The sequence below is a fragment of the Geotrypetes seraphini genome, chromosome 6 (genome assembly GCF_902459505.1).
Source record: "Geotrypetes seraphini chromosome 6, aGeoSer1.1, whole genome shotgun sequence".
NCBI lineage: Eukaryota > Metazoa > Chordata > Amphibia > Gymnophiona > Dermophiidae > Geotrypetes > Geotrypetes seraphini.
The window spans coordinates 27,735,565-27,750,738 of record NC_047089.1 but is presented as its reverse complement, the minus strand read 5'-3'; the positions used below and the strand labels follow the sequence as shown (position 1 = coordinate 27,750,738).

Genomic DNA, 15,174 nt, shown 5'->3' with positions numbered 1-15,174 from the left:
TACAGCGCTATTCCTCCACCCTTTTTATGTGTCCCGTCTCTCCTGTATAGTTTGTACCCTGGTATGGCCACATCCCATTGATTGTCTCCTTTTTTGCTTGAAAATAACCCAATTGAATCTGTCTCATCCATAAAAATTTTAGGAGTTATAATTGATACGAATTTATCTTTTCATGATCACATAAGTCAAACGGTTAAATCCTGTTTTTATAAATTACGTCTGATAAGATCCATTTCATCCTTCTTAGAACTAAAATCTGTTAATATCCTTATCCACTCTGTGATCATTTCCAAATTAGATTATTGTAATTCTTTATTATACAATATTTCCCAAAAAGAAAAGAAAAGACTCCAAATAATCCAAAATACGGCCATAAAACTTATACATAAAGCAAAAAAATATGACCATGTAACACCCCTTCTTATTAAATCACACTGGCTACCTATTAATCATCGAATAACTTTTAAAATAGCATTTCTAGTCTTTAAGGTTCTACTATATAACACCCCTCAATTTATATCTAGAATGATTATCCCATATCATTCTAATCGAACCCTTCGCTCATCACAACAAGAGTTACTTTTGGTCCCCTCACTCAAAATTGTGGGAACAAGGAGAAACGATATGTTCTCTGTTTTAGCTCCCCAACTCTGGAACACTCTGCCTCTTTTTATTAGAAAGGATAGAGATATTATCTCTTTTAAAAAACTCTTAAAAACTTTTTTATTTAATGATGCTTTTAATGAATAATTTCTTCTCTTTTTTATTTTTTCATCCCTACTTTGTTTTTTCCTAATATATGTTGTTTTTTTTCCTTCACCATTAGAAAAATATGTAACTTTTCCCCCCTTTCCCTGTTTGTTTTTAATGTATTATTTAACTATTTAACAAATATTTGTTTTGTTGTTTTTAATGTTTTACTAATATGATTGAATGTTCTCTTATAATCTGTTTTTAAATATACATCGCTTAGAATGTTTTAAATAGGCGATTCATCAAAAATAAAGTGAACTTGAACTTGAACTCGGTCCACCACGTTTCTGTGACTCCAATTATGTCTAGGTCCTTATTGCTGGCAGTGATTTCCAGTTCTCCCATTTTGGCCCTCAGGCTCCTAGCATTTGTGTATAGGCAGTTTAAGACCCAGTTTTTTGTCCTCTCTTTTTGTTTCCCTTGTGCTTTGGTACTCCTGCAGTTTTCCTCATGGTTTGCCAGCCCCTGAGCTTCGTCCTCCTCCTGTTGTGTGTGTGTGACGTCCTCTGCCTGTTTCCCCTGCACCTCCTGCTCTCCTAATTCCCACTCAGTCCTGGGCTCTTTTTCACAATGTCTTTGCCCCTCTGGCTCCTGTTGTTCTGTGTTGGTGCCGCTTACCAGGTCCATTTGTGCCCTCGATCCCTGCAATGCGTCCTTAGGTCCTTTTTCAACACATACACACTCAGTCCCGAGTCCTCCTTTACAATGTCCCAGTTCAGTATCCTTGTCAGGTACTGATGTCCAATGTGTCGAGGTCAGGTCGACTATCGGCTTTCCCCTTCTCCTCAGTTTAAAGCCAAGTCTATGACGTTCTGGACGTTGCGTGCCAGCATCCTCGTCCCAGCTGTGCTAAGGTGCAGTCCATCTCTTCTGTAGAGCTTGTTCTTCCCCAAAAAAGTAGTCCAGTTCCTAACAAAGTGGAAACCCTCCTCCTCGCACCATCTCCTCAGCCAAACGTTAATTGATTGTAGTTCGCTCTGTCTCTTCGTGTCCGCTCTCGGTACTGGCAGGATCTCTGAGAAGGCTATCTTCCTTGTCCTTGGTCTCAGTTTCCTCCCCAGGGTCCTGAACTGGTCAGTTAGTGTAGTCCTGTTGAAGTTTCTCCTGCTGATGTCATTGGTTCCGATGTGGATCACTACTGCTGTCTCCTCCGTCTCGGCTCCCTCCAGGATCCTCTCGATATTGTTGATGATGTCCTTTGTTCTTGCCCCCGGGAGACATGTTACCAGTCTGTCCTCTCTCCCTCCGGCTATATGACTATCTACTCCTCTCAGGATTGAGTCCCCTACCACGATAGCCGATCTCCCCTTCTTCAACTGTCTCTCTGGTCTCAGATCTGTGTCATATGTGCAGTCCATTTGTCCGTCCTCTGGGCTCTGCTGTGTCTCCGCCCCTGGTCTCAGGTCTGTGTCATCTGCGCATTCCGCTAGTCCTTCCTCCTGGCTCTGATGGATCTCCTCCTCCTCTGCCTGCCCAGGTCCTCCGCAAGGTCCTAGTTACATGGTGTCTGGTGGTTCCTGTCGTCCAACTGTCGGTTCTCTCCTGGTGTGTTGGTGGTCCTGTGCCTCCACCATCCTGCAGGCCTCCTCAATGAATTTCTCGAGCTCCCTAACTTGTTCTGCAATGTGGCTCTCTCTGGCGGTGTCCACGGTTGTCCAACACTGTTCTTCCATGGTGCACAGTCCCTCCAGTTCTTGTACTCGAACCTGCAGTCTCCCGACCTCCTTCTTCAGGCTATCTAGTTCCTGACATCGATTGCATATGTATGCCTGCCTCCTGGAGGGGAGGTAGTCATACATATGACACTCGATGCAGAAAACTGGGTAGCTCCCCTGGGTTCCTGTAGCCTCCATTCCTGTGGCCTCGGTGATTTGGGAGTGGTGCCTGGCTTGCAGTTGGCTGAAAAAGTAGAGAGAGAGAGAGAAAGAGTGATAAGGGGAGAATAGAATTTTTTATTTTTTTTTTTAGTTAGAAGTTGGATTAGATTTGCTGCTGGGCTGCCTGGGCTCCTTTACATGGCTTCCTTCGCAAAGGCGCTCTCGCTAAGGCGAGCGCCCTTGCCACTCGCCTTTGCCGCGCGCCGAATGGCTGGGCGCCGTTGGCTCCCCTCTACTTAAAGGGGAGCCCGGGCGCCGATGCGACCTGTGACGCGGTGGGGGGGGGGGCGGAGCTACCTCTCGCCGCGACCCCGGGTCTTTTTGCCTGCCTCTGGCTTCCTCCCTCGCTGTCTCTCCTGCCTTCTCCGGCCCCTCCAGTCTCTATTGAATGAAATGAGATGAAAGAGTGTAGATACACTATAAAAGATTAAACGATATTAGCATTAAAAAAGATAAAAAAAAGACATTGATTCATATGACACTAATAAGAAGACTTATTTTTATTATATTTATTATTGAGTAATTATAGATAGAATACACATATAAACATAGGAAGAAGGCCGATGATTGGAGTCAAGGAGCAGTACAACCACGCCGAATACCTCAGTCTGTGAATACGACTGTGCGTGGACTCCGTTACTGAGGCCTCTTCCTACACAGACACTTTTTAAGATATAAGTGATTTACACTTTTTCAGATATATGGGAATACTGTGATAATTATTATTTTGTGATATTTTTCCCATTAGGGGACCATACCCTAGTGCATTATTTATACCAGCCTAATGCACAGTCCAGAATAAAAAGCACATTGAGGTTACTGAAAGCAAGGACTATGTACTTTGAAAAAATTACAAAAATCAAGAATACATTTCTCAAATTGTTTTTAAATCTATAAAATTCATTTCATTGTATTATTTCCCTGCTAGCACTATAAGCTTGACCAACACTTGTGCTCGAAAACAAATCACAGCAGGTTCCTCTCACAGAATCTAACCTCTGTGAGACACAAATCTGGTTAAAACGTTGCATCCTCATCATACCCGAAGAGCCTGGAAATTGTCTAAAATCACCCAAATAGTATCCAAGCCAGAATATACAGTATATAATAATTTAAATAATTAAATACTATATTTTACCTGCAAGTAAAATAGCCTCTGCACACATGGACCTCAGCTAATGAAAAACTAAAAGCCGTAGTGCATTTACAATGGGCTGACTTTGTACCACATTTGGAGGGAGTGACAGCTGACATCTCCACAGACAGGCTAACTCCTAAGGAGCCTGGTGTTGTTAAGGTGCCATCGACTTGTGTTTGGGTCCTAGCAACTTGATGAATTGCAGATCTATAAAGAAATCAGTGTTGTGTTAGTCCAGAAAGGTCTTCCAGCATCATCCCCATGGTTGTTAATGTATCCAGCCATCTTCGCCCTCTTCACCTGGTTCCTTCAATCTTCCCAAACCTGATGTCCATCTCCAGTGATCTCTCTCTCTTCTGCTGGTGTGACCAAAATAAGACAGTTGTAATTTATCACTTGGGCTTTGAGTGACAGTCAGTTTGAACTCTTCCAAAATCAATTTGTTAGTTCTTCTGGTGGTCCACCGCACCAAAGCTCAAATGAGTCAATCTTCTTTCTGCCTTATTTCTGTAGTGTCCAGCTTTCACATCTGTAACTGACCACTGAGAAACTGAGTGTATGGACAAGTCTGATTTTTGTTTGGAGCATTACCTCCTTGCCTTTAAATACTTTATTGAGAGCCTTAAAGAGCAACCAAGTGCTATTCTGTAGAGTATTTCTTACCTGCTAGTTGCTTCTTTGTTTACAAAAGAGCACAGGAGATAGAATAGAAGTTGTAAAGGATTTCAATCACCTTCAAGCTCAAAATCTTAATCATTATCTGTGTTCATGATCTTCGTCTTGTTTATGTTCAGTTCTAATCCAATGTTATGACTTTGGCTATCATCCCAAAATTTATGGATTCCTGATAAACTTTTCTATCAAAAGCATTTATTTTGAGCACTCTATTTACTATATATGATTAAACTACTATGCAAAACCATAACTACACACACACACAAAGATTTCAAAGAGTAAGCTCTCCCTTCCCCTACAAACTCGTTGTGGTCTAGTGATGTAGTCAGGACAAGAGTGATACCCAGTTGCTCTTGCCCGTGTCAGCTCTACTTTCAAAATGGCTGCCATGACTTTTTTGCAGCAGTCTCACATTATTACCACTAGAGACCATGACAACCATTTTGAGAGCAGAGCCGGCATGGATAAGAGTGACTGAGGATCATTCCCTTAGAACACCTTAAGAAAGCCTTGAGAGGGGCAGAGAATATTCCTGTTCAGTAAATAATTAAAGTATTAAAAAAATATATATATATTCCTGTTCGGAGGAGAAGGGGAGGGAGGGAGACGAACAAAGAGGTCAAAGAACAAATATTTTCAGCTTCTGACAAAACCGAAACTATGGCTGTTGCCTTTTGGCTGAAACCAAAACCAGGCTGAAAGGATTTTGGGCCAATTTTTCTACTGTAACCGAAATTCGGTCGGCTTCTACAGTGCATGAAACATGGCCCATTTTAGGACCCTGTTTCTATGGACTTTAACTCCTTATGAATTCTTCAAAATAAGTGTATTTTTGAAGACTTTAGGTTGAAGTATATATTTTGTCTGCAATTTGAATCAGTCTATTAATAACCCAAGAATGTGTACTTAACAGTAAATCAAGAAAATACAACTCCCTCCCTCTCACCACTAAAACTGGATGAACAAACTAAATGAAAAAATTTATCCATAAAATATGCCGTGGGATAAAAAGGTAATAGCTTTACAAAGAGTTAACAAATGGTTAAAGATGTAGTGCTTTGGCAATGCTAAGCCTCCTGCTTTACATCCTCTTGACTTGGAGAAAGGTATAATCTCTGCTCAGTTGTAGAAATGGAGGTCTATTCATCTTGAAAAGCACTGAGTTAAACCAAATAAAAGAAAACTGGCCGAGTGCATAACACTACATGTCCTTTTTCTGAAAACACCCTGGAGAGTAGATAAAAATAAGCTAGTAAACAGGCCAGAAGTAGAAGGTACATTCTGGGGCTTTTGAACTAAAAAAAAAAATTCATCTTTTCTAAAAATCTTGCTAAAGCCAAAGCAAATCAATTGTACTGGCTAAAAACTTCAAAATGTTTCCATCTCAAAAAAGTGGCGCAGTGAGGGAGGTTGGCTCCCTGCATCGTCGCATCATAACCCCCCCTCCCAACACTCTTCCTTGCCACTTGAGTGTCTGCCCCCGCCCCCTGTGTATCTCTTGAAATGTTCAAAGCGAGCAGCAGCTTCCGCCCGCTGCTCGTGCCAGCTCCCTTCTGAAGTCACATCCTGGTCTCGCAACCAGGAAGTGACATCAGAAGGGAGCTGGCACAAGCAGCGAGTGGAAGCTTCTGCTCATGCCAGCAAACATTTAAAGAGGTACGAGGGTGAAGAGGCGCTGGTCCCCCCCTCCCCATGAAGACAGCACCCAGGGTGGTCCACCCCCCTCACTACACCATTAGTCTCAAACTAATGAAATGCTCAGTGAAACGAGAACACACAGCATCACTTTGGCCCCCTTTTATAAAGCTGTGGTAGTGGTATTTTTTTTAGCAAGGGCCGACGAGGTAAATGCTCTAACGCTCTACCACTGCTTGGTTAAAAAAAACAAAAAAACGTATAACTTGTATAATGTTACAAAACTAACAGAACTAACTCTAAAACTTAAAACCTTGATGTTACTCATGGGCTGACATAACTGTTCAAAGAATGCCAATTCCTATCTTTGAACATGGTTATTTGATAAGATTTAATAGTATTGTCAATATTTTGTTCGTTATACTGTACTTCTCAGGTACAAAAATTCTTTTTTGTATGCAATAGGCATAAACCAAGACTGAAATGCACCATGACAGTATACATGGCATCCTATTTTCCATGTTATACAAGAGAAGCTCAAGACAAAAAGCGTTTGACAAGGTTCCGCACGCAAGGCTTATGAGTAAACTGCTAAGTCATGGAATAGGAGGAGAAGTGCACGGATGGATCGGAAATTGGTTAGAGAACAGAACGCAGAGGGTAACCATAAATGGGAAATTCTCGGAATGGGAAAAGGTGACCAGCGGCATGCCCCAGGGCTCGGTTCTTGGTCCCATTTTGTTCAATATTTTTATAAATGACCTGGAAGAGGAAACATCTTGTAATATAATCAAGTTTGCGGATGATACAAAACTATGTCGGGCGGTTGGCTCTCAAAGGGACTGTGAGGAACTTCAGAAAGATCTAAATCAGCTGGAAACGTGGGCGATAAAGTGGCAGATGAATTTTAACATAGACAAATGCAAGGTGATGCATCTGGGAAAGAAAAACAAAGAACATGAATACAAGATGTCGGGGGTGACATTGGCCAAATGCGAACAAGAAAGGGATTTGGGGGTACTGATAGACAGAACCCTAAAGCCATCAGCTCAATGTGCGGCGGCGGCGAAGAAAGCAAATAGGATGTTAGGCATGATTAAGAAGGGGATCACGAGTAGGTTGGAAGATGTTATAATGCCACTTTACAGAACAATGGTCAGACCACACTTAGAATACTGTGTCCAACATTGGTCTCCATACCTTAAGAAGGATAAAATTCTGTTGGAGAGAGTGCAGAGGCGAGCCACGAAACTAGTCAAAGGCATGGAGAATTTAAGCTATGAGGAACGCCTCGGAAAACTGGGACTGTTCACACTCGAAAAGAGAAGACTGCGTGGGGATCTGATAGAGACTTTTAAAATATTAAAGGGATTTGATCAAATTGACTAGGAAGCAGCATTACTGACATTTTCAGATGTGACACGGACAAGAGGTCATAGCCTAAAACTGAATGGCAGCAGGTTCAGGACAAATGTCAGGAAGTTCTGTTTCACACAAAGAGTGGTGGGCACTTGGAATGCTCTCCCGGAGGAGGTGGTGGCAGAAAATACTGTGCTGGGTTTCAAACCCAAGTTGGATGCACATCTTCTTGCAGATCATATTGAGGGATACGGGAAATCCGGGTCTCCAAAAAGGAGCACCTAAATGGGCCTCCGCGTGTGCGGATCGCCGGACTAGATGGACCTTGGTCTGATCTGGTGAAGGCGTTTCTTATGTTCTTATGACAACTGAATGCTCTAAAGGTGGGCTGTGGCCCTTGTCTGCCGTCATCTTCTATGTTGCTATACTAATTTCATATTTAGGACTGCAGCTGTATAAGTGAAATGGTGACATATGAATTAAAGAATGGTGGAATTTAACCAGAGGAGACCTACCATGGTGGATAAGGATTCTTTTTTTATGTCATTCTGGCGATATGCAGCAACTCTCTCAAGTCTATTTTATGGACTTTCTCCTACTTATCCAAAACTCCTTTGAATCCTGCTATATTGGTTGCTTTGAACACATCCTTCATCAACAGATTCAATAGCTTAATTAAGCATTGCAAAAACATCTTTCTATGATTTGTTTTCATTTTTCTGGTCATTAATTTCATGCCGTGTCCTTTTGTTTTCAGACGTTTAAAAGGTTAAACAATTATTCCTTATCTAACATTGCACTCCACTGATGATTTTTTTGTTTGTATGATAAAGCAAAAGGACAATTATTTTGCCTCAAAGAAATACAACAGGAGTCTCCAATATAATATGAGGGTTCTTTGAAGACCACTTTGTTTAAGAAATTCTTGTCCTAGCCAGACACTCTCCCGCGAACATAACTTCAATACCTTATCCCGAATTTCTTCCTCACACTAGGTATCCACATTCCCTGTCTGCTAAAAATTCCCTCTTCATAATTGTATCCTGATATTCGCTGATGTTAGAATATTTTCAATTGTAGGATGTAAAATAGTTATTTATACATTACTTGTTGGACTATTCATATTTATCTCTATATTTCTACCTCTGTCTTTATATCTTTATCTTTACTTTTCATAAATTGTTTCTTCAGGTACTTTAGTTAAATTGTGAGCCTTTGGGACATTTAGGGAAATTTTCCAAGTACCTATCTTATTTATTTTTATCTATTGTATCTTTTTAATGCATCATTTTTGTAAACCGCTTAGAAACCTCACGGTAATTAGCGGTATATAAGAATTAAATTAAATTAAAAAAAATTAAATTAAAGGCGCTGCAAACCAGAAGTCATTGTCATCTCTGCACAGAAGTAGACTCATTCATTTTAATAAATAGTCACTCCACTTTCCACAGCCCTCCACTGGTTTTGAAGCAATTTCAGTTATTCTTTATAGCAAGAGAATGTATGCCGTTAGCAAGCTATCTCCTTTTTCGCTGCTGAAAATGATTTCAATTGTTAACTTGTTTTTTTTTTTAAATACCAATTTACAAAACTTTGTTCACTTTTCTATCTCTGATGTAGGGCAGCATCTCGTCTCTAGTTCAGATAAGTAAGAGAGATCATGTATCTCTATGGGGGTCATTTAAAAAAAAAAAAAAAAAAAAAGTCCAAAATATGGCATAAAGAGGAAGACTGGACATTTTTCTCACCGAACCCTTTCAGTTAACTATTTTGAAAACCCTTGTTCTAGATGGACTTAACATACTAACCTAGTAAATGATGGCATATAAAGACCCGAATGGTCCATCCAGTCTGCCCAACCGTACATGCTCTATAAATTAATGATTTAATTTAAATGGTCCTTTTTCTTAGATATTTCTGGGCCAGAAACCCAGAGCTCTGCCCAGTAGTGTGCTTAGGTTCCATCTACTGCAGCCTCCCGCTCAATTACAGCACTTTTTTATTTCATGGATATTAACTGAGACAGGTCTAATGTAGGATGTCTTTCTTTTCAGACTTGGAAGCTTCTTCCCATTTGGTTATTGCTGTTGGACCTTCTGATTTGGGCCTTCTCTAGTCCTGCCAAAAACAGGCCCCAACCCCCCCTTGCTAGGGTTACCAGATTTTCCCAAAGGAAAATCCAGACCCATGGCCAAGCCCCCAGTTCCGCCCATGTCACGTCCCATCCCGCCCCCATCCCCTTAAACTGTTTGTGCGTTGGGACGGCATCCGTCCCAATGTCGGAAGCTTTTCAAAACCTGGACAAAGTGCCAGGTTTTGAAAAACCATTCAGACCCACGGACATGTCCTCAAAAGGTGTCAGGTAAATTAGGGAAATCCCTTTTCTTCAAATTCACTGAGTTTTGGAATAACCTCCCTGCCCTGCTGCGGATTCTAGGCTCATTCCAATTATTCCGAAAGCATCTGAAAACCTGGATTTTCTCCAAAACGTAAAGCTATCCATTTAAAATGTAAAGCTAGCTATCCTCTTCATAATCTTGAATTTCTTATTATGTCTTTCCCTCATTTATTGAATTACCTGTAAACTATGTCATGCTCTATCTTTATGGAGATGATGCGGTATACAAACTTAAGGTTTAGTTTAGTTTAATTTCTCTTCCTCTTTTTTTTCTCTCTTTCTCTCCCTCTCTCTCTTTTTTTCTCTCTCTCTTCTTTTTTTTCTCTCTCTCTCTTCCTCTCTCTCTCTTCCTCTCTGTCTCTCTTCCTCTCTTTTTTTTTCTCTTTTCTCTCTCTCTTCCTCTCTCTTTTATTGCTCTCTTTTTCTCTCTCTCTCTCTCTCCCTCTCTCTCTCTTCCTCTCTCCTTTTATCTCTCCTTTTCTCTCTCTTTCTCTTTCTAATTCTCATTAAAAGGCGTCATGTATGCAGGTAAATTAAGGAAATCCCTTTTCTTCAAATTCACTGAGCTTTGGAATAACCTCCCTGCCCCGCTGCGGAACCTAGGCTCATTCCAATTATTCTGAAAGCATCTGAAAACCTGGCTTTTCTCCAAAACCTAAAGCTATCTATTTAAAATGTAAAGCTAGCTATTCTCTTCATAACCTCTAATTTCTTATTATGTCCTTCCCTCATTTATTGAATTACCTGTAAACCATGTCGAGCTCTATCTTTATGGAGATGGTGCGGTATATAAACTTAAAGTTTAGCTTAGTTTAGACATGCCCAGGGAAATCTGGATGTCTGGTAACCCTACCCCTTGCTATTTGCATAAACTGCATTGCTGGACATCCCTTTTCTGCCTTTGCACACGGGATGCCCATTTAAGCATTTTGAGATGTTCATATACTTTGAAAAAAAAAAAAAAACCTCTTAAGTATTAACTCTGTATTTCATATTGGATATGAATTCTGCTTATGCATAAATTTATGTTCCCTTTTTTTATTTCTAAGGTAGCAACATTAATGGTATTTTAGTAAATCTGAGTAGGAACAATATTCACTAATTCAGGATTGAAAACTTTTTAAAAAACTGCCACAGCATTTAAATGAATATATATATATATATATATATATCATATAGGATTATTTTGCTCAAAGCTCAAAGTTAACATGAAGGGAGTAATTAGAGGTTAGGCCCTTTCAAGAGCATCCCAGGATACACCGGGCAGGGGCGGGGCACTGCATTTTGAAGAGCGTAGGCCTAGAAAGAGGGAGTAAGCATCCCTCCTGTTTCTTTACAATGGTATGTGGAAGGGTCAGGGTTAGTGATGACTAGGAAGTTAGGTCAATGGACAATTTTTAGTTTGGGATGGGAACAGTCCATCGGAACAGCAGGAATTATTTTTAGGTTGTAGGAGGAGAATCTTTTAAGTTGGGGAGGGGTCCACTGGACATCAGCACAAGAGCTATGCCTACTGCAAAGCTCTTGTAGGTATGCCCAGCAATGTTCTGATCCTGTTACCGACCAATGCTCAACATATAATTGCATGCTGTTAGTGTTAAAACATTAGACACACACAAAAAAATAAAGGTTGGTGTTTTTCCGAGCTTTATGCATCTCTCCCTGAGTAAGCAATAGTTTTAAGGCATCACCAATAAATGTAGCTGGCATGGTCAAAACTTGATTTTATGCCTTTTTTTAAAAAGTTCCACACTGTAACAAACAAAGCAACTTCATCTTACCTTTAAGTTCTGCAGCTTTTTGCCCATTTTTTATTTCAACTTTGTTATCAAGTTGGATGATTGCATGTTTTCCATCTATTGTATCTGTCTTTACTGTCCCAAGATTCAGCAGCAGCTGCATTGGGTTAATGTGCTCTGAACAGCTTGCAATGTTCTCCAGCACTTTTAGACACTTGTACGATTTAAGCTCACTAATATTTTCTTCAATGAAAAGCAGAAAGAGACTTAAGTCATCATAATATCCAGAAGAGACTTGGAACACGCTGAACGTCGGTAAAATATCGTACACTTTGAGAACGTCCGACTTCTTCCTGAATGGAATAAGCATTGTATAGAACACAAAAGGCATGACCAAAACATACACAATGAGGTTAATGTAACTAAGAAGTTGGAACACGCCCACTGCAATAAGTTTGCACTGAATCAGGGCAGGAAGTGCCGAGTCATTCTTTAGAATTCCAGTCCTGATGTTGCACGTAAATTCATCGGTCAACGAGAACAGACTGATATAGTAGCCCAAATAGACACAAGCCAACAACATGATGATGAAGGTCAGGCATCTGCAGATGAGGTACTTGATTATTAAGCTCTGTGAATGTTTCTTTGACTTTAGGTATTGCTCTACAAAAGGATACTTAAAGTGTTGGTTTTCAGATATTTCCCATACACTGAAAAGGAAGAAAATAAAAAATTCAGAATATAGAACATCTGACATATGGAAAAGAAAAACATATTTCAGTGTCTTATGGTGATGCAACTATAGAACACAAAATTTTAAAAAATTCTATTCCTCTTGAACCCATCAGATGTGGTAATTCTAGCAGTTGGTGTGGTTATCACCATTCTGTTAGTGTAGCACCATACAGCATTCTGTGCCTGTTCACCAGCCCCTTCTTATAAGCAGCATATCTTAGGACAGGTGTTATTAATTTGGTCTTTGCACAAAGTCCTTGCTTTAATGGGTTAGCTATAACCATTGGGGGTATGCAGGCTGCCTGTTGGAGATACGCGGCCTAGCAGCCATCGGGGATCCCTCCCTGCCTCTCACCGGGGATCCCTCCCTCCCCCCCCCGCTGATGTTGCCACCGCCGGAGATCCTTCCCTGCCTCTGTCTGCCCGCCCACTGCACCACACTCTACCCCCGAAGCCGACCCTGCCACCTCGCTGGAGCTGACATGCTCCATCCCCCCCCCCCCCAACAGCAACTCTGCGCAAGGAAGGGCCACAGCGAGTGCAGCGACTCACACTTTTGTACGCGGCAGCCAGACCACAAGCCTTCCCCCCCCCCCCCCCCCGACGTCAATTCTGACGTCAGAGAGAAGGTTCCGAGCCAGCCAATCGCAGAATTGCAGACAAATCAAAGTGTGTGGGTAAATTAGAGTTAAGGGAAGGTAGTATAGGCGTGATGATGGAAAGTAATGGTGAAGAGAAGATGAAGGGCAAACTGTATGTCCAATACCTTTGTGTCTTTTTAAAAATAGGGTAAAAATAGGTGCTTGTTTTGTCTTTACACATGAGCAATCTATTACAGAATAACCCAGTTAATTCTCATTAACACCTGTGGAAAATAGTGTAGTATTTTGCAAGCAATTCCTAGAATAACCCCTAGCCAGTCTGGTTTTCATGATACCCAGTGGCGTACTAAGGGGTGTGCAGGGGAGGCAGTCCACCCCGGTCGCCGTCTTGGTGAGGGTGCAGGCACCCATCCTCTCTGCCCGTTCCCCACTGCCATGCATATGTGCTGCTTCCCTTCCCCCGTACCTCTGTAACATTCCTGGTGCTAGCAGCAACCCCTCAACCTGCTCTCTTGTCAGCGTCTGCTCTTCCTCCGATGTCACTTCCTGGATCCGTGCCCAGGAAGTGACATCAGAGGAAGAGTCAACGCTGGTTTGACAGCAGCTTGGGGATTGCTGCTCGTGCCAGGAACATTACAAAGGTACGGGGGGGGGAAGGGAAGCAAAACACATGTGGCGGGGGGGGCACCACTGCCCTGGGTGCCACTCACCCTTGTTACGCCCACCGATGATGCCTACAATAAATATACATGAGATATTTGCACTGCTTCCAGGAATTTGTTGAGAAACACTGCTTTAGTGCATATTTAGTACAATGGCATTTTAGCAAATTGATAAAACTTAAAATGTCATAAATGCAATAGTTTACCTCTGTGCCAGGTTCTCTACTGTAGGAGATGAACTGGCGGCTTCCTTTTTGTCTCCACTTGAATAGCTATTTGCCGCTTTGATCGCCCTGTTGTAGGCTTTATCTAGCTCTTCCAGGATAAATTTCAAGTCCGAGAAAAGATGAGGTGCAGCAGTGAAACGCCAAAATAAGGAAGGTAAGTATAACAGGACAGCAACTAGTAGAAGAATGTATGGGAAAAACTGGAGAGAAGAAAAAGGAAAATTAAATTCAAAAAGGGTGATTCTATCCAACACACAGAAATATAAATTAAAATAACCCTTATTTAAAATTTCTCATACGCTTACAATCAATACTAATTACAATTGTAAGTCTGGTCCTTTGGATAAGGTGTTGGGCCAAGGGTTACTTTTTTGTTTGTTTAGATGGGTCTTGGTGGTAAGGAAAGGACACGTGCCCCAAAGCCCTCAATAACTGAATGAGATGTAGATGAACAGACTAACTAGACTGTACAGTAGAGAATGACACGGGGAAAATATTTTTCCCCGTCTCCGCACCATCCCCGTAAGCTCGTCCCTGTCCCGCCTCCGCCCCACAAACCATCTGATCCCATCCCATCCACACAACCCCTCATGCGGTCCAAACTCTCCCTCCCTCCCCTGACTTATTTTAATTTTCTCTTAACAAGCAGCAGGAGCTTTGAAGTCACGTGCGGCTGCCGGAGAGACCTCCTCTGACGCAACCGGAAACAGGAAGTTGCGTCAGAGGAGAACTTTCCGGCAGCTGCACACGACCTCAAGGCTCTGGCTGCTTGTTTTTTTTTTTTAAACATCTGTTTATTAACAATGAAGCAACACATACAGTCAGGTGGCAACAGCGCCAGCTCATAAAAGCAGATATCAGATGACATATAGAGAGAACAGGCATAGGCAAAACAAGCCAAAAGCATCAGGAGTTCTAAAGGAATCCATTAACAAGAATTACAGGAAAAATCCCCACCCGAAGTCTGTGCAAACTTCACCTATTTTTACTTGCGCCCACAAACAACAACAAAGGAGACAGTCCCCAAACCCAACTCAAAAATCCATGCACACCAAGCATACTCAGAGCAACAACAATCACACCCCCATACACTCTCACCCCCCCCCAAGCAAGCAAGCAACCCCCCTCCCTCCCACTCCTAGAGAGAAGAGCTGTCAGGTATAAAGAAAAGGAAAAAGGCCTATAGAATAGAAGTAAAAGTAGCAGTGAAAGCAGGAGGTCACCCTATTGAGCGTAGGACTCCCGAAAACCCCCACTAGGGAACCGTTCCCCGAGACTAGAAACCCAGGGCTGTCGATCATGGGAGTACTGGCTCCGGAGCAGAGACCGAGCACAACAAGCTCTCCCACAGAGCCACATAATATTGTTTATCAT

General features: G+C 41.8%; 1 protein-coding gene across 3 annotated transcripts in view; it reads right to left on the bottom strand.

The window, feature by feature from the left end:
* The window catches only part of PANX1 (pannexin 1), a 77,609-nt gene that overhangs the window by 17,998 nt on the left and 44,437 nt on the right, over positions 1–15,174 (bottom strand). The window contains exons 3-5 of one of the 3 annotated variants that reach the window (XM_033950087.1): positions 13,780–14,000; positions 11,617–12,284; positions 3,858–3,975 (exon numbers count right to left, since the gene is read on the bottom strand). In XM_033950087.1, coding sequence (XP_033805978.1) covers positions 3,923–3,975; positions 11,617–12,284; positions 13,780–14,000 — 942 coding nt within the window. In that variant the 3' untranslated portion in view covers positions 3,858–3,922. Of the gene's footprint in view, positions 1–3,857; positions 3,976–4,065; positions 4,125–11,616; positions 12,285–13,779; positions 14,001–15,174 lie in introns of those variants that run through there. The other 2 variants (XM_033950088.1, XM_033950086.1) reach the window with 2 other exon arrangements.